The 21,414-nt window shown below is 40.8% G+C and overlaps 1 protein-coding gene across 2 annotated transcripts in view; it reads right to left on the minus strand.

Moving 5' to 3' along the window:
* The window catches only part of LOC132082553 (protein spinster homolog 3-like), a 30,676-nt gene extending 12,847 nt beyond the window's left edge, over nt 1–17,829 (minus strand). Inside the window, exons 1-7 of one of the 2 annotated variants that reach the window (XM_059486882.1) lie at nt 17,785–17,829; nt 8,287–8,352; nt 7,662–7,798; nt 7,005–7,156; nt 6,071–6,137; nt 5,143–5,333; nt 3,121–3,273 (exon numbers count right to left, since the gene is read on the minus strand). In XM_059486882.1, the coding sequence (XP_059342865.1) occupies nt 3,121–3,273; nt 5,143–5,333; nt 6,071–6,137; nt 7,005–7,156; nt 7,662–7,781 (683 nt within the window). In that variant the 5' untranslated portion in view covers nt 7,782–7,798; nt 8,287–8,352; nt 17,785–17,829. Of the gene's footprint in view, nt 1–3,120; nt 3,274–5,142; nt 5,334–6,070; nt 6,138–7,004; nt 7,157–7,661; nt 7,799–8,286; nt 8,353–11,471; nt 11,713–17,784 lie in introns of those variants that run through there. The other variant, XM_059486881.1, reaches the window with a different exon arrangement.
* Nucleotides 17,830–21,414: the final 3,585 nt, after the last annotated feature.

Genomic DNA, 21,414 nt, shown 5'->3' on the forward strand with positions numbered 1-21,414 from the left:
TCCAATACCATTCAGCTTTGTGTGTCTGCAAATGCAAATGTGTTCTTCAGGAACCACAAGTTCATGTTTTAAAAGAACATGTCAGAATAGTTGAGAAGATTCAGCTTCCAAAGGGACTTGCATGTGTGCTTTTGTCTCTCTCCCAGTGAGATCCCCCCAATGACAAGCAAATCTCTTGCACAAGATCACTGGTGCCACTGCACCATAATTCTCTGGAAGCAAGCAGGGGCAGGATCAATGTATTCTGAGCACAAGCACTTCTGAATATTTTAGAGTGCTACATGGCAAGTTCTGTACATTTTCCTGAACTTTTTTAACTGCAAAGCAAAGTAACCAGCTGGGACATGATCTGTTCCTTTAAACTACAGAACATCCACTTCTTAATTTCTTTCTGGGTGATTAGGAACTCAATAATGCTACAAGGAAAAAAAAAGGTATTGCTATGCAAGATAACAAACTTTAAGAGAATTTGTACTCTCCCTGCATGTTCTTCAGGATTCTGATCCATCACTGACTATAGCTTGATAGTGACATTATAGATTGTCACTTGGCAGAATAATCTCAGACATTTGTTCAAGAGAGGCAAGTTCCAAGGTGACATTAGTTGATTGAAGCATTCATGGAATTGTGTTTAGAATGTTCATGTGTAAACTGTAGTTGAAATAAACCTGCAGCTGGAATAAAAGAGAATGGCCAAAACTAAACCCAAGCACAGTTCAGTTGACAGGGAGTAGGAAAGTACAGAAGCCTGGTACTGGGGAAAGGCTCCTATGGGATCCTTCAGGGGCTGAGAATGCTCACTTATCTCTCTGATCTGTTTGAAAGTGTTTGCACAAAGACCTGAACAAAAACTTCACACTGCCTATTTATCTACCTTGAAAGCATCAAGACTTGAATCAGTTGTGGTGCCATTTGAGTCTGTGTTTCCAAGGAGTCTGTGACACAGTCCTGATCCTTAAACAAAGTCTGCAACTGCTGAACAGCCAGAGGGAAAAACATCTTTAAAAGTATCCCTGGGCAGGTCTGGTAATGTGCAGCTCAGTACCTCCAGCACCAGCAGGTCTGACACAGTAGTTTATGTTCTCTTTCTTTACATCCCCTTGGAATAACAGTCCAAAGCCAGCCTTATGCTGCTTCTGGCATGAGCTTATGCCAAGGTTATTTTTAAAGCATCCTATAAGAAGCTGTACATGAGGTTAAACTATCAAATGCTCTGTTTCACTTCCCTGAAGACCATGTCTGGTCTAGCAACACTACTGTGGAATAATAATTCAGAAGTGGATTAGAAAACAAACTAGAGGCCAACACCTTCAAATTAACAAAGGAAGTACTTAAACTGCATGTATGAACAGATACAGACAAACGTCTTAAACTGTTGAGCTTCCCTCATCTGCCTACCCTGAGCCAGACTCCTGGGCTTCACTCCCTTCCTAGAACTGTTCATTGATAAGGAGTGTGCCACTGGTGGCGTCCTGGAAGGACAATTGATTTCCCTTGAAAGGATTTTGGGATGACTCTTCAATCCATCTGGTTTTGCTACAACTGAGAAATCACATCTGAGTTGACTCAATTATTCCATTGCAGAAAACCAGAAAAATGCCATTAGCAGAGGATACATTGAAGGTGTGATTACTGCTTTTCCCTTTAATTGTTTTTATCTGGAAAGGCCATGCAATAAGCACTTAGTTCTCTGAAATCCATTACAAAAGCAGAGACTGAAACAAGACTTGGGATACCTCTGGGAGAAAGGGATATTTGTATGGAGACCACTGCCAGGAGTCAGCCCCAGTGCTCACTGTGACTGAGGGAAGCTGTGAAGACTCAAGAGGAACACTGAATACATATTTGTATTCTGGACAACACACTGTGAAGAAAAACTTCTCTTTCTTGGTGGGGAAAAGGGATCTACAAAAAGGTGTGTCATGACTACTTCAAATTGTTCTACTAGTGTAAATTCCCCTTCCTTTACAATATTTGATACTATTCATGAATCTTCATTGGTCTGGACATGCTTTGTAAGCAGAGCTCTGCTGGCAGCTATTCACAAGATCCTGGTTTGATGTGATGATCTGATACTACATCAAAATCAGCAAGCTTTCTTCAAGCTGGGGGCCACAGTGAACTCACCAATATGGCATGGATTACAAAAACAGAATAAGAAGAAGATAACAGGCAAGTTACTACAACACAGGATTTAAATATACTCAAATGGATATTTAAGTAACTTGGGGTGCACAGTCATTTGTCAACTAAAAACTCCTTGCTAAAGCGGCTCCTTTTCCCCCACAACTGTTGCTATTACTGCTTCTTCCCACTTTACTGAAATAGGGCTGGCAGCATCTTTCCAGTTAACTGAGTGATTATAAACAAACAACCAAAGGGGAGTGTCTCAGATAACTGGAGGCAATTTAACATTCACACCCCATTGCCTTCCCAAGAAGTGCCTGGTCACATCATGTACAAACCCAGGGCACACAGGGAACACACTCTGTCTGCTCTGGGGTGTCCTGACCCACAGGGCAGCACTGGCTTTGACCCTCATTCATGGAGAAAGTTTCCTAAACTCCAGAATAGACTGGAATCCACAAAAGTGTGAAATAGATTACAGAGAGCAGTGTAGGTGTATCACTTGGTGAGAAATTGAGGGTTTGGGATTTTTGGTGTGTTGTGGATGGAAGCAAGATGGAGGGCACGGTGTCATCCTGGGTTTCTTCTTCTTCCTTCTTCTTCCTCCTTCTCCATGGGTTTGGATGGCATTTTGTAATTGGGCAGGAAAGTCTGCATTGAGGGCTCTTGGGATCAGTTACTGGGTTAAAAGGGAAAATAATCCAGGTGTCAGTTCTTAATTGGATAGTTTAGTCTTAAAAGACCTTGGAACAAGAGATTGTTGGCCATTTTGTGCCTTCTAATGAAAAGCTGCAGAACTCACAGTAGTGAGACTGTTTTACTGATAAGAAATAATAAACACCTAAGTCCAAACACAAACTTCTGTCCTGAGTGCCTTCAATCCAGACCCAGAGAAACCACAACTGGAACCACCACAGCATCCTCCCCTCAGGAAAGCAGCTGTGATTGAGCCCCCTGCAGTGTTTCCAGGAATGCTCCCAAGGCACAGCTCACCTGTTAGATGAATTGCAGGAGTCCTGCAGGCATGGTGGGACAAGGCCCTGGACAACCTGAGCTCTGTACAGAAACAGTGGCATCCACATTCCCAGGGCTCCAGTGACAAAGGCCATGGCAGTCAGACCCAGTGAGGAACAGACAAAACTACAGCTGAAAGTATGAAAAAAACCAAAAAACAGCTGAGAGATATTAGAATGAATGGTGTGTGAGGAAAAAGGGAAAACTACCTGCAACACCCAGGATTTCAAGCAATAACACAATAACAAAACAATATGTTCAGACATCTGGTAATCAAAATCCCCTCCCTTGAATATCTGAACTCTGATCAGGCTTTATTATGAAATTCAACAATAAAGTACTAATTAGAGCAAAGGGTATGACCTACTGATTTGATGTTAAATCCTGGTCTCTTGCAGATTTCATGCCAACTTCTGCCAAAACAATTGCTGTGAATATTTTGATAGCAGAAGTGTAACAATAGAGAGTGAGCAATAATTTAATGGCTTTGTATGGCTTAGTACCTAAAGGAAAGGGTTCTATGTTCAAGTTTGAATGCCTCAGGTTTTAAGCTGTTTCTGTAACCAGTATAAATGAGAGCAACATCTGGGTTTGGGCTGGGCTGGAGCACTCCTTAACTCTACCTGAGTAAAAACAGACTCAATCTTCACAGCAAGGTTCAGACAAAAGGAGAGGCATTTTTGAAAACTGTCCAAACCTTGTCTCCTTCCCGCCCTGTTCTAGGAGAAAATTAAATTTTTGCCAGACTCTTTGTCATTAATACTTCAGGAGAAAATCCCCTTTGAGGTCAATAGGGATGTATGAAATCTAAAGACTGCTGCAAATGATCAGGTGACCACCAAACTAGAGGATTTGTTAAGAAATTAACCTAATTCTCCATTTCCTAAAGATAAAGTGCTCTTGGACTTGATTAAAAGTGGAACCACATAGTTTTTTAGCAGTATGTCTTTATGCTTTGGAAATCAATTGCCCAAGGAAAAGAAAATGAGAATCAATTGCTAAAGGAAAATAAAATTAAAATATATTTTTTTACACTGGAACATCTCTGTAGGAAAGCAATTTTGGAGATAGTCTAGTTGTTAAAATGTCAGAAAGGTTCATTTGGGTTTTTGATTCAGGAAAATGTATTTTTTATTCAGTTCTGGATGTAATGCCTACAAATTGTGATCCCACAAAATTGATCTCTAATGTACCCGCTGATCAGGATGTAAAGAGGATGCAGATTCAGCGGGCAGTTGGAAAACGCTGGATGGTCTGGAAGAACACTCCAAAGAGAAACGATGTCCCAAGACAGCAAGTCTTGAAACGAAAAGCGTCGGACTGGAAGGCAGCGGCAGGCGCAGCCGGCTCCGGCGCAGCTGCACAGCGGCACCTGCTGTTCCCAGAGCCGCTGCAGCGCCTCGTCCTGCCCTGGCACCGCCTGGCACCGCCTGGCACCGCCTGGCACCGCCCGGCTGCGGGGCCACAGCACCGAGCAACCAGTCTATTCCACCCTGCAGGGCAGCTGCGTCTTTAATTTTTATGTGATTAAAAGGAAGATGTCATCTGCCAGCCACAGCTCAGCCCATCAAAACACACGGATAATTACTTTATAAAGCATATCCCACAAACTTTGACTTCATGCACGGCAGGTTCCCAAATATCACAGAGTGCCTGAGATGTCCTAATCCAACCTTCCTCAGGTGCTAAGAATTATAAATAAATTTACATCAGAAAATTATGCACTTTTACCAATCTAGCTTCTGTAGGAAAGGGAAAATTTAGTAAAAAGTAGAGCTTTGGATTCAAATAGGAACAAACTGCCATCATAACTTCTCCCCTTTCCCCCTCCTCAAAATGGGAGGATAGAAGAAGCAAAGAAATTTTTTATCTCTTTTGCAGAATTCCTTTTAAAAAGTAGAAGAAAACTTTTTACTAATGGTGTTTCCATCCTCTTTCATAGAGCATGTGGCTCAAAGGAGCAAAGTGGGACTCAATGGACATATTTCTTATACCACTTACTTCTTGACAAGTGACCCCACATCTTGACACCAACTAGTCCTGGTAGCTCTGTAGACATCTGGCTTCTCATCTGCTCCTCCTATCATGCCAGAGATGCTCAGGGCTCTGTGGGCTGCTGTCTTTCTCTGGATCTTGTGAGGGACCAGTAGAATCAGGAGAAGCAGTGCCAGTCCTCCCATGCAAGGAGTTACCTGTAGACACAAGGTTGGTTAGATCAAAGGTCTGTTTTCTTATAGTGAGAACTCCACAGAAATTCCAGTTGCATTAGAATCACTATTAGAAAATTGCAGATATGTTCAGAAATAGATATGTGCTGGTTTAGGTCATATTTGTAAAGAAAAATAGTGACTTTGGTGGCTTTGAAGAAAAGATAATAGAGCCTTCCTCTCTATCATACAGGTACCTAATTGCTCCTCCCTCTGATTAAAAAAAAAACATGTGAAAAGAAAACTGTACTGTATTCTAGCCACAAACACAAGAATCACTGATGCAGCCACCAATGTTACCTGAACAGCATCAGAGTTATTCCAATACTCTGCCCCACTCACCTGCATGTGTTAGCTGATTTTGTATTCAAAGGAGTTGTTCCCAACAGCATTCCAGAACTCTGGTGCTACCAGTATAGTGATAATTTTACCTTCAAATTCCTCTGTTTGAGGAGGTCTTGGTGCAGTAACAACCATTCCAAATGTGCCCTCAGGTAAGAGGAACATCAGCACCTGCCTGGCTGCTGTACAATTTCACCTACACCTATCAGAGCTAGGCAGAAAGCTGCCACTTGTCCTGCAGGAAAACTTCTCCTAAACAGCACGTTCCTGACCTGTCAGAGGGTAGGAAGTCCTCCCACTGCTCACCTTTAACACAATGAACATAAAGAATCCAAACCCCAGTGATTATTTTGATTTTACAGTGGATTAAAGTGACTCACCCTGAATGCCCAGTGCCAGTCTCCTGTGCTTTTTGCCATGCCAGCTGCCAGCATATAACCACAGCCACTGCAAACAACAGAGAGGAATGGTCAGTAAGCACCAGTGAATTTTGGATGGCTGAAATGACATGTCCTGCCAGCTAAGGAGAATGTTCTGTCATAGTTTTCCAAAGGGATAAACAGAACCCCCATGGTGTGTGCTAGTCTGCTTGCCAGCCAGTATTAAACAGAGAGTCAAACTTCCTCAGAGCAGACTTGAGATGATGACAGAAATGTCCCAGATTCCCCTTGGAATACATATTCTGTAGAATGACACTGCAAACCCGGATCAAAGAGCCCATAAAACATTTTATTACCTACTCCCTCCTGTGCTAGCCAAAGGAATTATGCCCTGCAGGAATTTCTTTAGTTTTAATCTACCTTCTGGGCCCAGCCTTGGCTGCCTGCTCTGATACAGAGTATGCCTCTAAACCATTTGAAAAGCTCTTCTCCACCTTTTCTTCAGGTGTGAATTTAACTAAAAGAGAAGAGGGAAGTAACCAGCTCTTCCTTGGGAGACACTTAATGGAGGGTTTTTTTAAAAATCTGTCAAATAAACTAATATCTAAAAGCTTTTGTCTCCCAAAACACAGAAATAAATTACATACTCTTGTGCACATATTTCTTTTAGAAAAGATTCAATATTTTATTCAAAGCCAGAGTTTCCGGAGTCTGGACTCTCCCTAAAAATGTTAGGGGGAAAAAGTGACTTTTTCTCAAGGTAAGTAGAGAAATACACCTAATCAGCTCTATTCAAGCTTACCAAGGAAGTGACAAATCCCTTTGTAAGAGCCAATGAAGAAATACATCAAAATAAATCTGATTAGGGCTCAGGGTATATTGAATTGCAGGTGTGGTCAGACAGAATTTCAAAAGGCCACTGCAAGAAACCAACCTGCCCACTGGAATGAAGATGTAGAAGATAGATAACACTGTGGTCCTTTCTCCTTCCTCAAACAAGTCTGCAATGATGGTAGGTGCTATGGTGGAGTAACTGGCAGAGCCAATGCCAACCAGTCCTCGTGAAAGAACAAATATCCTGTAATGCTGCAGGGAAAAGACATATTAAAGTCAAAAAAAGTCCATGCAAGAAAGAAAAGAGGGGCATTTTAGTGGTGAAATCAAGCAGAGGAAATCAGAATTCAACTGCCTTTTGCCTGTGTCTGTATTCCCTCCACTCACACCTGCTCCCCTCACATCTCACTGCTTGGCTTTCTCTTTCTGCACAGCAGTGACTTCCCAGAGTGACACCCAGAGGGAATTTCAGGACAGGGTGAATAGAGCACATGTAACCAACAAGCTGCCACACTGTAAGGTCATAAACAAAAATCATTCACGACAAAAATGAAACCCCATCAATCACAATAATAACGTGTGGGTTCTCTATTGCCTAGGCTGGACTCCAGAGTCCTAGAGTATATTTAGTCCAAGCTTAAGGCTTGGGAAATGAGTGGTCACTGATGCTTTTCCAAATGTGATTAGAGAAGAAATCTATCAAGTCCTGCAAGATGTGTGCAGTTATTTTCACGGCACCCTCTAAAAAGCAACATACTGACTGAGTGATGAACGAGCTCCCCAAGGTCACACCAGACCAGAAGAAAATCCCAGCTCCAAGGATGATCTTCCTGTTGTAGCGATCTCCCAGGTACCCAAAAATGGGGGCAGCCAGCATGTAACACAAGGTGAACACTGAAAATCCAACAATGAACAAAGACAATATTGATCTGAATATTTTTGTCATTTATGTACTGCTCAGCCCTCAGATAAACTCAGGTTATTTTACAGCAGAGGTTAAAGGCAGGGTGAGTTTCTAGGATTAGGAGGAGGATTGATATTTGGAAAAAGACAAATGCAGACTCAAAATATCTATTCAGCAATAAAATGTGTGTGAATTGAATTGATGTGAATTGAATTAAACAATGTGAATGTATGTGAATTACTCAACTTTCTTGAGAAACCCTTCATCTTTTGTGATTCACATACTGTGGGATTTTTGAAGAACCCAACTCCAGTGTGACATTCAGTTTTGCACTATAGTCAGCCTGCCCACAAGTGGAAGTGAGCAATGCCACATACAAGGAGGAACAAGAGGAGCTAAGTAACTGGTCTGTGTTTTAGGAGCAGACCACAGAGGGGCAAGGCAAATTCAGCTCTCTGAACTGAGGAGATTTTATTACCTGTCTGCAGTAGACCTGTCTTCCCATCACTGAGCCCAAAGTATTTCTGTATATCCAACAGGATCCCTGCAACAGAGGCACACATTGAATGACAGCAAAGCACCCTGCTCATCCTGGTTACTGCTAACCCAAAACCAGGGCTTGCAAGAACTGCAGCACATTTATATTTTAGTTTAGATATAAGCCATTACTGTACCACAAGCAGGAGATGCACAGAGGATTAAGAATTCTTATCAATATAGATAAAAATAATGATCTTCCACTATAAGGGTCTTATGAGAGTTAGTTTACCCACTGTTTCAACCACTCCTGTTCTGCTTCTTTTGCACCATTAGCACCTAAGAACATGAAAAATTTAGATTTCAAAGTTTAATGGACACAATGCAGAACAAAACAGTGGATGTTCAGACAAAAAAGTCATTTTCTTCTCTATACCATGCCAGAGCTGCAGATCTTCCATCTCTTCCATCTCACCTCTTGTATTTCTATTTACACTGCTGAAAACCAACTGAAAATACAAGATACTACTTTGAAAAACCATACCTGTACTCCGGTGTTGAAAGATATCAATTATAAAAGACATTTACTTCTCATGCCACTTCAATTTTGTCAAAATAGATGAAGTCATAACATTGTTAAGAGGATGAAACCACCACCACTTAAGAGAACAAGTTCTGTGTAGTTTGCCTGCTGTGCTCACAGGAGCTCATCTGCAGCAGAAGGGAGTGGGTGAGGTCAGCAGGAGGCCCCCCCTTCTCCCTTCTCCCCTTCTGTGTTTTACACATTGTGCCATGAACTACACTGCTCCAGCCACTTAAAAGCAGTTTGGGACCACTAATTTAAAGCTAAATCCATGTTCTCCCCATGGCTGCAGCATCACTCCACTCACTATTTACTGATGTGACTTCAAGTCACTCTAGATCAAGGTCCAGCCTAACAGCAGCTCCAGAGGTTTACAGCTGTTTATCAGTGACTCTTGAACAAATTTCACATTTAGGGGTTTCCTAATGGTTTTAAAAGTTTAAACAAAAGATTTAATTCAAACATTTTGCATCATTAAAACAGGACAATCAATTATATCCTTCCTTTCTGGCAGCCAGTGATCAATGCACAGAAATACCATATTAGAGGAATTCAGATTTGGTCTCGTGGAGTATTTAAAAAAAATCACAGCTACCAAGACTTGAACAGAACCACAACTTCATCTCAAACTAACATTCACACAGAGCACCATTAAAATGTCATCCTCTCCACATAACTAAAATAACTGACCCTTCCAGATCCTGGCAAATTATAAGGAATGGTTTTGAGCAGTTTGGTGGACAGAAAAGAGGGGAAAGGTCTGCATGGTCACTAGTTTCAACAGCCTGAAATCAGCAGACAGCTAAGGGGAAGAGCTTGTTTTCTGTGATGCAAACACTGTCACAGCCTGGGAGCAGAACTATCCGGAAACCACAGCTTGGTAACTGCTGCCAGTTCACTTCTGAGCAGATCCTCACACCTCCCCTTCCTCCCCTTCCTGTGAGCTGAATCTGACAGCATGGTCACACACTTGGACAGCCAAACTCAAATGTGCTGCTGCAAGAATTCTGCAGTGGCACTGAATTCCAGCAGGTGAGCAGTCAGTGCATATTGCTGTGTATAAACTGCAGCTGACAGACTTCCCCATGGCCCAGCAGTCACAGAACCCAGTAAAATGGGGTTTGGTCATGTAGTGTAATTAAAGAGGATGTTTCAAAGGGCTGGGCACTGTCCCCACCTCTGCTCTTGAATTCTTGCATGTCCCTGAAGGTACCTCACTCACAAGAGCACAGTGGGAGAATTTTAAGCTCTTAACTGGTTCAGGAGCCCCTGAATAGTTGAAAGCCTGGAATGAGCCAAATGGTTTCTTACTCTTAACCCTCCAAGGGGATACCTTTCTAGCATCCAAGCTCTTCCTTGAAGGTATTTTCATTCTCTTCTGTCCCCTGCCCTTCTCCAAGGAAAGCTACTTCACAACAGAATGCACACACAGGAGTTTTTCACTCACAGCCTTGCAGTGACATTCAGCATGCACTCCTACTGCACTCCTACTTTGCTTCCTTCCCTCTTGTGTTGTTAAAAAGTACTCAAAAAACCAAGCTCAAACTCTTAAACCCACTACACTCTCCATTTCTAAAGACACTGACTGAATGTCCTAAATTTCTGAATGGTCAAAGTAGCAAAATTACTTTGTATGCTGTAACTAGGTATTAATTCCAAATTCAATAATCCATCCTTTGGGTTTTTTCAAGGTTTAAAACAATTCTGTTTCCCAGGCCACTCAGAAGTAAAATACAGCAAGCTCACAACAAGTGTTTCCCCTATTTTCTAAGTCAGATCCCTGGAAGCATGGGAGATGCTTAGGAGTAGTACTAAATAGAAGAATTTACATAGACCACAATTTATATGGGAGAAAAACCCCGTATTTTCCCTCCAGTTTACTGTAAGCAACTCTTGGTTGTTTTCAGCTGGGAAAAAATAGTTTAAAAATCATATTTTGGAGGAAGGATATTATTTATTAGACAACAAGTCATAACTTGGGTGGGGGAAGGCTTAAGGAAGTGGGTCTCCATTCTTTTTCCACAATCATGTTTCACTCTTAATTGCAGAAATCACATGGCTGCCAGCAGTTCACAAGGAAGTTAAGCCTCCCCTAAGCAAACTACACTACCATGGATAACAAAGTTATCACAAAGATCACATAGTTCTTGAATTTGTAATGGAGGGAATAGCATCAGTATTCTTCAGCTAAAAGAATAACATATAGAATCTACTAGGTGCAAAGAAGGCCTTGTAAACTGCTCTGCACAGTAAAGAGAAGCTCCTTACTCACATTTCTGTAGAATCCAGCCACAAAAATGGACCAGTTGCCCTGTATGCTAAAGTCTGTTTATAAGAGACCTAGATTTTAAAGTACTCTTTTATTTTTATAAGCATTCTACTAACTATTAATACCTAATAAATCCCTCCTACCTAATAAATCCCTCCTAGGTATTTCCAGATTTATAACTGGAAGCTTCATTAAGAGCATGATCAACAGGTTAAAGCAGATAAATGAGAGAAAGTAAAAAGACATAAAGCATATCCTTACTTTAGAAACATTTGTAGAGAGCTGCTAAGAAATTAAATATCTTTTTCTTTAGAAGAGAAAAATGGGTTCTCACCTGGCACAATGAACCAATCAATGAAATTTATCAAATTCCCAAAGCACAGCACAGCAACAACCAGGCAATCCCTCTTTGCTGGGCTGTTCCTTGGCACAGCCACTGATGGACACTGGGTCCCATCTGCTGCAGCAGCTCCATAACTCTGTCCCTCCAACAGTGGCTGGAGCAGCAGGTTTGTGTCTTCATGCTCACAGGGGGGTTGCATGTCTCAGTGCAGACACTCAGCAGGGATGTTGAAGCATTTCCTCACACAAAATTGATGTGTTGGGGCTATGAGGAACTTCAATCACTATGGTCATTTCCGGACTGAAGCACAGGCACTAAGAACTGAAATGTTCCTTGCAGTCAGAAGAACTTAAAAAAAACTGCAGTGCTGTGTTTTGCAAAAGTGGCCTTGAAGACAAGGCAAAGTAAGTGTAAACAAAAACAAAGTAATCCATTGTGCACCCAAGAAATAAAACAACTCCACAGTGATCACACAGAAACTACAAATGCAAAAATAACAGTATTCTATGTTGTCAGTGAGTTGTCAGAGCTAGAAATAGTCTTTCTGCAGAAGAAAGAGAAAAGGAAAGAGAAAAAGAAAGAGAAAAAGAAAGAAAGAGAAAGAGAAAAAGAAAGAAAGAAAGAGAAAGAAAGAAAGAGAGAAAGAGAAGAAGAGAGGAAAGAGAGAGAAGAGAAAGAGAGAGAGAGAGAGAGAGAGAAAGAGAGAAGATAGAAGAGAAGAGAGAGAAAGAGAGAAAGAGAGAAAGAGAGAAAGAGAGAAAGAGAGAAAGAGAGAAAGAGAGAAAGAGAGAAAGAGAAAGAGAGAAAGAGAGAAAGAGAGAAAGAGAGAAATAGAAGAAAGAGAGAAAGAGAGAGAGAAGAAGAGAGAAAGAGAGAAGAGAAGAGAAAGAGAGAAAGAGAGAGAGAGAGAAAGAGAGAGAGAGAAAGAAGAAAGAAAGAAAGAAAGAAAGAAAGAGAAAGAAAGAAAGAGAAAGAAAGAAAGAAAGAAAGAAAGAAAGAAAGAAAGAAAGAAAGAAAGAAAGAAAGAACACAATCAGCCTTTAAAACAGGGATGTTTTCCCCTTTCTCCCCCAAACAACAGGTCCAAAAGGGGAGGAGGAGAGGGCACAGGAAGGCATTCTTGCTCTTTTGGTGCATGTAGACACTTTTATCTGCCTTTTTTCTTCTGTCCACTCACATTTTTAGAAGTATTCAGTCACATGTCTTTTTGAGCGACTTTGTGGATTACAACTTGAGAAGCTAATTTATTTTTTGCACTCTGTTAATAAAATTTAAAGTGAAGATTACCAGCAAACTCTAAGAGTTTAAGAGTGAGGCAGCTAATTTGAAGAAGGACTGCTTATGGTTCATGACTCATGCATGAAGACACAGGTCTGTGGTTGAGCTTTTTTTAAGAACTGGGTATTTCACACTTTAGACTAACTGATAAACAAAATAGCACCTACCATTTTTGGCCCTTTTGCAAAATGCACACTCCTTTGCTTCCATGTGCCCAACACTACTATTTCATTCTGTCTTCTCCTTCTTTTATCTCCCCTATTCTCTGCTGTAGACCAAGGATGTTCTCTGAGCGATGTCCAGTGCTTAACCCTATCCCAGTGCTTAACTAACACAGCGAAATCAAGAGTTCCTTGGAAGTTCTGGGAACCAATAAAGAATCAACACAATATTGTAGACAGTAAGAGTTTTATCTCAACCCCAGTGGTGCACAAAGGCAAATCTGAACCACAATTCCATCACCAATTCACTGCCTGTGAGCAGCTGGAGCTGTGGCTGTGCTGGATTCACCGCTGGGTGAATCAGAACCACTATTGGTCTTGGCTATTTGCCTTAATCAGAACCACTATGCTGGGCTTGGGGAGTTCTGAATTTGTTCATGGGGAAAGTCCCAGACGAAAGAGTCAGAGAATTCCTTCAGGATTTGGCCCATCTCCTCCCATTTCCCACACCACTTAGGATTTTCCACACCTGGGTCTATTCCTGGGTCAGGGGTCTCATCAGCCCGTCTAGAAATCTCAGCCCTCCTTCTGGAGAAGCTGCAGATTGTATAGAGGAAGCTTACCAGATTGAATACCAGAAAGATGGTCTCTTTTACATTCAGGGGAAACTGAACTTTCTCCAATAGTGATGTAACAGATTCAGAGGAGAAGAAGGAAAGCACAGGCTGAAAAGCCCTCCACCTGCTCCTCCTCTAACAAACTGGATGCATAACCATAGCCATGAATTCATACCTGGAGCAGACTCCAGCATGTTTATAAACTTCTTACAAGTCATTACCACCAAGCCCAGCAGTATAGCTATTCTGGTCACTGCCCCTTTGCTGTAAAAACTATGTATTAGGGACAATACTAGAGCTATTTCTGGATAAGAAAATAAACCTAGGGACCATAGAGATATTAAGATCTCAAAGAAACCCTAGGGACCAGAAATTCATTCAAGCCTTCACCCCAAGAGACATTATGAATTCAAAAAGCATGGCTATTAACTGCTTTATATGAACACAGAGTAATGGCAACCAAAATGCACTCAAAACAGGGTTTTTTCTACTTCTCTTCGAGGAATCCTTCCCGAACCGGTTGCGGGGAGGGGCCGTGTGGGTTTGCTTTCTGGAGGGGCCCCCTTTTGGAGGTTTTCTCCCAAATTTGCCATAAACCAGAACAAAATTTGGCGAATCAGAACCACAATTCCATCACCGATTCACTGTCCGTGAGCGGTGGGAGCTGTGGCTGCGCTGCCCCGCTGGGTGGCGCCCCAAGGCCGGCACGGCGCCCCAAGGCCCCGAATCCTTTCCCGGGAATGTTTTCCATGTTTGATGCCCAGGCACAGCTCAGGCCTTGTAAGGAGCGACTCACGGGGCAGCTCATCAGGGTTTAACTCTCACTTTGGATAGTTTCAGTGTCTCTTGATCCAAGCGTTGTCGGAGTATCCAGGGCAAATCCTGTATTGCTCTCGGTGACGTTCACTGCTGGAGCTGATGTTTTGACATGGCCAAAAGCAGGTTTCTAATGTAACTGCTGTGGCAGAACATGATTCTGCTTTTATAGAGCAGAACTTCCAAATTCTGACTCTTTCTTTGGAAAATTTGGAATTTGGAAATTAGAAGGGCATATAGAAGGCCACTATACAAGTCAACTTTTGTCAGAGCAGAACTTCCAAATTCTGACTCTTTCTTTGGAAAATTTGGAATTTGGAAATTAGAAGGGCATATAGAAGGCCACTATACAAGTCAACTTTTGTCAGAGCAGAACTTCCAAATTCTGACTCTTTCTTTGGAAAACTTGGAATTTGGAAATTCTGCTCTATAAAAGCAGAATCGTGTTCTGCCACAGCAGTTACATTAGAAACTTGCTTTTCGTCATTTCAAAACATCAGCTCTAGCAGTGAACGTCACTGAGAGCAATACAGGAAAAAGTCAGATTAAACAAAATGTTTCTCACAAACACAAACCCATCAGTTCTGAACACTTCTTTTGATTCATTTCTTGCCCTTCATTAAAGTTTCCAGCTACCACTTGATGCTTTTTGTTGCTGTAGTACCTGGCCACTGGTGCCATCACCTCTGTGTACACATCCCCTTCTCCCTTCCCTTGATGTCACAAGCACCTCCTTCCAGCCACTCTGGGTTTCACTGCTGGGTACAAATCTGCAGTGGTTTTTGGAAGGGCCCCTGTGACTTTGCCTTCCTCAGCTCCTATAGCCATCATTCCTTGAGAGCCACCCTGCCTTAACTGCATGCTTGTCCTGTTCTCCAACCACAATTTTCATGTTTGCACCAAAAACTCCCACCCAAAGTTTGTGACAATCCCCATTGTGGGCATATAGAATGCCACTTTACAATACAAGTCAACTTTTGTCAGGCAAGATCACAGCTCACTTCGTTATAGCCAATTAAATTTTTTCCTTATTTGTTCTGTCAGTCAGGCAGTTCCTTTCTTGGAACAAAGTGTAGTGTTTGCCTCCACAGCTTACCCTGTCGGTGCCAGGTGCCCATGCAATATAAAAAGCAGCTTTTTATGCCTGTCATACTCCTTCAGGAGCTCTGTTCTCTTGGTGGCTCATTTGAGCACAAGATCTCATAGCTGTGCCATGCAGTTAAACCCTCCCATGAGAGCAGCAAGTCACAACCTCATTATTCTCATGTTTGGCACTACTCCTGACACAGAGCAACATATTTTCTTACACTATTTGGAATCTGGCTGAGGTACCAAAAGTTGTTTTGGTGGCTGAACCTGACAGAGGCAACTGAGCCCCCCCAGATGAGCAGAGATGTTTGGTGATAGTTAAAGGGGTTGGCTGATCCTCAGCAGGACAACAAACGTGCCATGCCTGAATCCTGACAGGACTGCTTACACTCAACCTATGTGAGAGCTTCTGGCTTTCCCTGAGAGGATTTCCAAGTATTTACTACAAAATGTCTTTGAATGCATTTATTTATCCAAATATCCTCTAATGGTGGATGCTGCCACATCTGTGAACAGCTCTGGAGGTTTGCCAGAGCTTTCCCAGAAAGATACATCAGAAGGGCATTAATAGTGAACCAAGATGTCAGAAAGATATAAATTGAAAATATATTCTTATCCTCACTCACTCTAAACCATTTTCATGCATGTAAAGAAAAAAAGCTTATTAAGCCACTGAATAGCAAACAGCAACAAAATCTAAACTAAATTAAAAACTAAGTATGAAAATAATATTCATTGTTGACTAGATGTAACAATACTGATTTTAGGAAGAAAGAAATAAGCTGCTTTTGGTATCTCTGTCCTGCATTACCCAGCCAGAGAACATAAAGTAACCAAAAGAAAATATATACTTGTGTGTATTTGCAGGTATATATATTTAATTGCTGCAATATAGTTAGAACCAACAAGCATGCATTTAATGCAGAACATATAAGACTGGTCTGCATTTTAAGGTGTATGTATTTTAAGCCTGTTGTGATGGAAGCAAATTCATAAATCATGAGATTCTGCAAATAATTGACATTTGGATTGGTTCACAACATAATAATTTTAGTGTCTGACAAGATCAAAAAAGTGAAATTTAACATCCATCTGTAGACAGACAACTCAATAAATGCATGTCCAGACCCACCTGAAATATTCCACTCCAAGAAGATTCAAAGAAAATTATAGTGACTGCAAAAGAGCTGCAGAGTGAGACATTCAGGTAAGAGGCTGTGGGGGTTTAAGGTTTGTCACTACTTGTACAAAGGCTGCACCATAACTCACTTTGGTTTGGAACCCAGTCTGCAGTGCTAAAACACAAAGGCAGACTGGGAGTGAGACATGAACACCTGGGCTGCATGTCTGCAGGGGCAGAGGTTTGACAGCTCAAACCAAGCAGTGACCAGCCTGACAGGAGGGCAGGCAGCTCAAGAAGTGTAATCATGTATAAAAGTAGCATAATTTTCAGTTACAGATTTATTACAGAATCAACACTTGATCCTGTTCTCATAAAAGTCTATATTACAAAACTCCAGAGATGACTCATCTACTAATGTGGATATTTTTCTTGCCTTTCAGCCCTCCAGACTGATGCACATTTGCCAAGCTGTTATTGCCTTGGAATACACAGCTGAGAGGGAGCACAAGCACTCTCCTTCCAAGGGAAGTTTGAGAAATTCTACACCTGGACTTTGTTGAATCTGCTCTATCTCTGTGTGCTGCTTGCAGCTACATTAGCCATGATGTCAAAAGCTGTTAGGAAATATTTAGTATTTTAGCATGAAATTTCATACCTGAATAATCAAAACTAGATTGCCAACAGTCTTTCTTCACCTTTGCAGGCAGAACTACATGTGTGAGCATTAGTTGATAATTTGAGTCTTTGTCCATATCTGCCAGACTAACAATCTTTATAGTAGTCCACTACTACCAAAAACTTCAAGAAAACCAGTAGGACCAGCTGATCCACTATACACTTAATTGGAAAATATCTGTTAGGAGGATTCTCATTCTGTGAGTTTCAATAAATGCTGGTTTTAGTCACCACATCCTTTTTTTTACCTCCTCACCCTGAATTTCTTTCTAAAATGCTCTCTTTCTTATTGCCTGAGTAATAGCACAAAACCCAGGGTGGATTCACTGGAACATATTCTAGCATGGTGATAGCAGCAAATAAAATTTAAAAAGTATAAAACCTACTATTTCAATATTACTGACAAAGCTCTGTATAGATTCCTACTTCCTGGAATGCAGATGATGCTTTTGGTTGGGCAGGGAAGCCAGTTCAGACTCTTCTCCTTCATCTTTTAAATCAGGAAACAAACTGCAGCTTTACAAAAAAGTTCTTGGGGTGCTTACCTAGATAACTTATCTCCCAGGTGACATTCTCCTTGGTTGTATCCCTATAATTCTGTCCCAAAAAGTATAGCAGAAGAAATTACAGTTCCAGCACATAATCACAGAGCAGAAAAAGATGAAGACACTTCAATTCTATTAACTGCTCCCTTCTTCTTCTGTGGGAAAACAGAAAGAAAAGCAAAGACCTCCTTTGCAAATGAGAATATTTTGCATTAATATCAGACAAAGGAGAAAGCTACACATTGCAGGAACAGAGCTGCCTCTTCCAGCTGAGATTTAGTCAAGCACAGAGCAGCTCATGGAGGTCAAGAGAAGTGAGGAATTGTAGTAACTGTGCACCAAAGATACTATTTCACCAACCAGTTTATCTGCTTTGGCCTTTACCATTATTTAAAGCTTATCTTTATTGGTACAGCTGATAAGAGAATTTCTTGCATTTTGGAATTCTGGATGCTTCTGACACAATTATAGAAGAAAAGGGCTGTGACATCTGCTTGGATTCTGGAAGAAAACAGTGGAATTAAATGTCTATTTAACCTGTGTTTGACCTTTATACCACAGTGAAACATTCATCCCCAGAAGAATCATTAGTTGACCACTGCAGTCTTCACTGTGATACACCAGAGTCTTTTTCATTAAGACAACAGCAAAGGAGGCAGAAACCATTTATTATGAGACATGACAAACAGAAAAGCACTGACAGAACAGAAATGGAGGCCTTTCCCTATGAGGCCTCTCTCTTTCCAGCCTCACTACCTCCAGACTGAAAGGGAAGAACTGCAGTGAACACAGTATTTTAATCACTACAGAGAATGTTAAGGTCAGGGTTAACTAAGAATTAGAATAAACATTGATTTAAATTAAAAATAGTCTAATTAAGTATTGAGAATGTCTTTATTTCCCAGAAGTAAATCCTGCACAAAGATTTACTGTCACTCTCAGTGCTTCCAGCAAGGCACAGTGAAGCTGTGCTCACCCTTTTGGGAAGGGTAGGTCCATGAATTCACTAAAGCCATGCTTCATTCACAGCACTGGGAAACAAATTCTGACAGCAACAAAAGAAACTTGGTCATTTTTAAGCACTAACCCCAGGATGTTGATTTTTATGATAGTTATCATGCAAATTTTTTGAAGTTTTTAAAGTTATAGTGCAATTTAGATAGGGAATTAGGATTAAAATACCTCTATTGCATCATTGATAGGTACCCACCTTAGGCAGAGGGCAGCTCCCAGTTGAACAACAAGAGAACAAATGGAGAAAGTAGCTAAAGTCACTCTTTCCTGGGCATCTTCTGTTTGATTTTAATCCAACAGAGTTTTAAAAAGTCTGTAAAAATCTTTACCAGTCAAATATCTACTTTTAATGAAGTAAAATACAAAAAAAAAAGTATTAAAAAATAGAAAAAAAAAGAACATGGAGAAAAATCATCTATCAGTTATATTGTAAGAAAAGGGAAAAAAGAGTTGGGAAGAACTCCTTTCTCTGCTACTAACTTCCTTTGCTAAAGCTAAGGGACCTCAAGCCTGCAGTCCTAAAGCAAATGGCACCATAAATAATTTAAAGGGAGAAAGAAAACAATAAACAGTAAAACTTTGAAACACTTGCACAGTTCTACTTAACATCTGATTCATGTTAACTAATGTACAAGATGTTTTCAGGCCTCAGCACTTGGTTCTCAAAGCTCTGGTTTGAATACAGTGTTCTTCACAAAATTTAAAACCAGAGTAATAAAATTATTATATGAATAATTTATTAATTACTTAGCAATATTACAGTAAATGTATAGACATTAAACTTCTTTCTATTAATTTCATTCACAATCTCCTTCAATTGACTCTTGATACCAGAAATTTTACCTGCTCTGAAGATGGTCCCAGGATGTTCTACATGTAAGATGCTGAAGTATATGAATAAACTTGGCCTTTCTGTTTTTCCTGGAGTCATGCAAATGTTGGCATTTGCACACTTCACACACTTTTGAGAAAGTATAAGAACACAGAATCTCAGGCTGCTAATAAAAGAGTTTTATTGTCATTATTTTAGAAGCTACTTTTGCTTAAAACAAGCTCAGTACCAATGGAAGAACTATTATCTCTTTATTCCTATGAGCCAGCAAGCAGCAAAGTCTCCTTGCCATACTTCAAAGTAGCTTTTTGGATACTGTTCATAATAGAGCATTAATATCAACTTCAGCTGATACATTCGCTTGAAAAAAAAAGTGTCAGGAGATTTATTATTGTAAATCCTGAAGTTAAATGAAGCTAAGAAGAGGCTTTGTTTCAATGTTCAAAATGGTTGCAGGAATTAACTGGCAGTGATGGAAGAACTGCAATAAATCAGTTTGCTAAACTATCAAAAGAAAAAACAAAAAAACTTTACCTTCCAAAAAGCCTTATGTCAATAGAATGTCTTCTGACTTAGTTCATTAAAATGTTTCCTTAAGAAATTATTTAAAAGTACAGAATAAGGACAGTGTAAATCAACAAAGTGATTAGTCTGTTCAAGAAGCCAAATATAACTGAAGCCACCTGTGTTTTCACTGCCTCCATTCCCCCTCCCCCTTTTCTCCTCCTCCAACAAGTTGTGAGCCCTGACAGAAACCAAAGCAGTCCTGCACAGCCCCACACTGACATCACCAGACTCCCCAGGTGCCAGCTCTTCATCCCTTTTGTCCTCCCACCTGTTTCCACCACAGACCTGCCTGCTGCTCCACAGCCCAGCTTTCCCCTGGCCTGCAGGTGAAATTCATTTCAGTTCCTGTGCATAATATAAGAATTGTGCTTATATAATTTTCTACTAGAGGCAAATATTATATTTTATGATACCAGTCTAGCCCATTGATGGCTGGACTTGCACTATCTTAAGCTATTTTGCCTCCCTGAGGGGACTAATCCTCACGTAACATCTCTAAGTGCATCCACATTAAGGGATTTGGCCCTTGAGCTGTGCAGTGCAGGTCGTGCTGCTCATGCTCTCCTTGTGCAGGTTACATCTGAATTCCCTGCTCCCTCCATCTCTGGGCAGTTCTATCCAATCCCTCCCTGGCTGCACACATATTTCCTTCCCTTTTGTGCACTGCACTAATTTTGTACTTGCAAAGGCACCAGAATGTGTCAGGTACAAATATGAGAATATCTCAAAGAACTGCAAGTTTACTGCTCCAGGAAAAAATTGACTTTCTTGCCAAGCCCTTTATATATCTCATAATCAACAATTTCCAGCCACAATTTGAGGTAAGAGGCATCAACTGGGATGCATTTTGCAAAATTAATTTTTGGGATATATTTTATAAAATGTGAGCAAAATAAAGAATTTAGCCAGTTAAACGGAAAAACAACTTTTAAAGTGTAATTCTTTATTTTAAACCAAGTATGTCTGTTCTTTTAAAAACACCCCTATCTAAAATAAAATGTGAAATAAGGGCAGCCCACACGCCATGGAATCCAGCATCACAAAGTACAGAATATACCAGTAGTTCAGGCTTGCTGCAGAAATTTCAGAGAAAGTCAAAACACTGAACTGGTGGGTGTAACTGAGTAAGTGGCTGGAAATAGCATGTGGAGTGCTGAACCAGCTCCTTCCAGCAGAGCTTCATCTGCAGGTGCAGAAAGAAATTTCTTCATCTGAGT

Source organism: Ammospiza nelsoni, chromosome 21, assembly GCF_027579445.1.
Source record: "Ammospiza nelsoni isolate bAmmNel1 chromosome 21, bAmmNel1.pri, whole genome shotgun sequence".
NCBI classification, from domain to species: Eukaryota; Metazoa; Chordata; class Aves; order Passeriformes; family Passerellidae; genus Ammospiza; species Ammospiza nelsoni.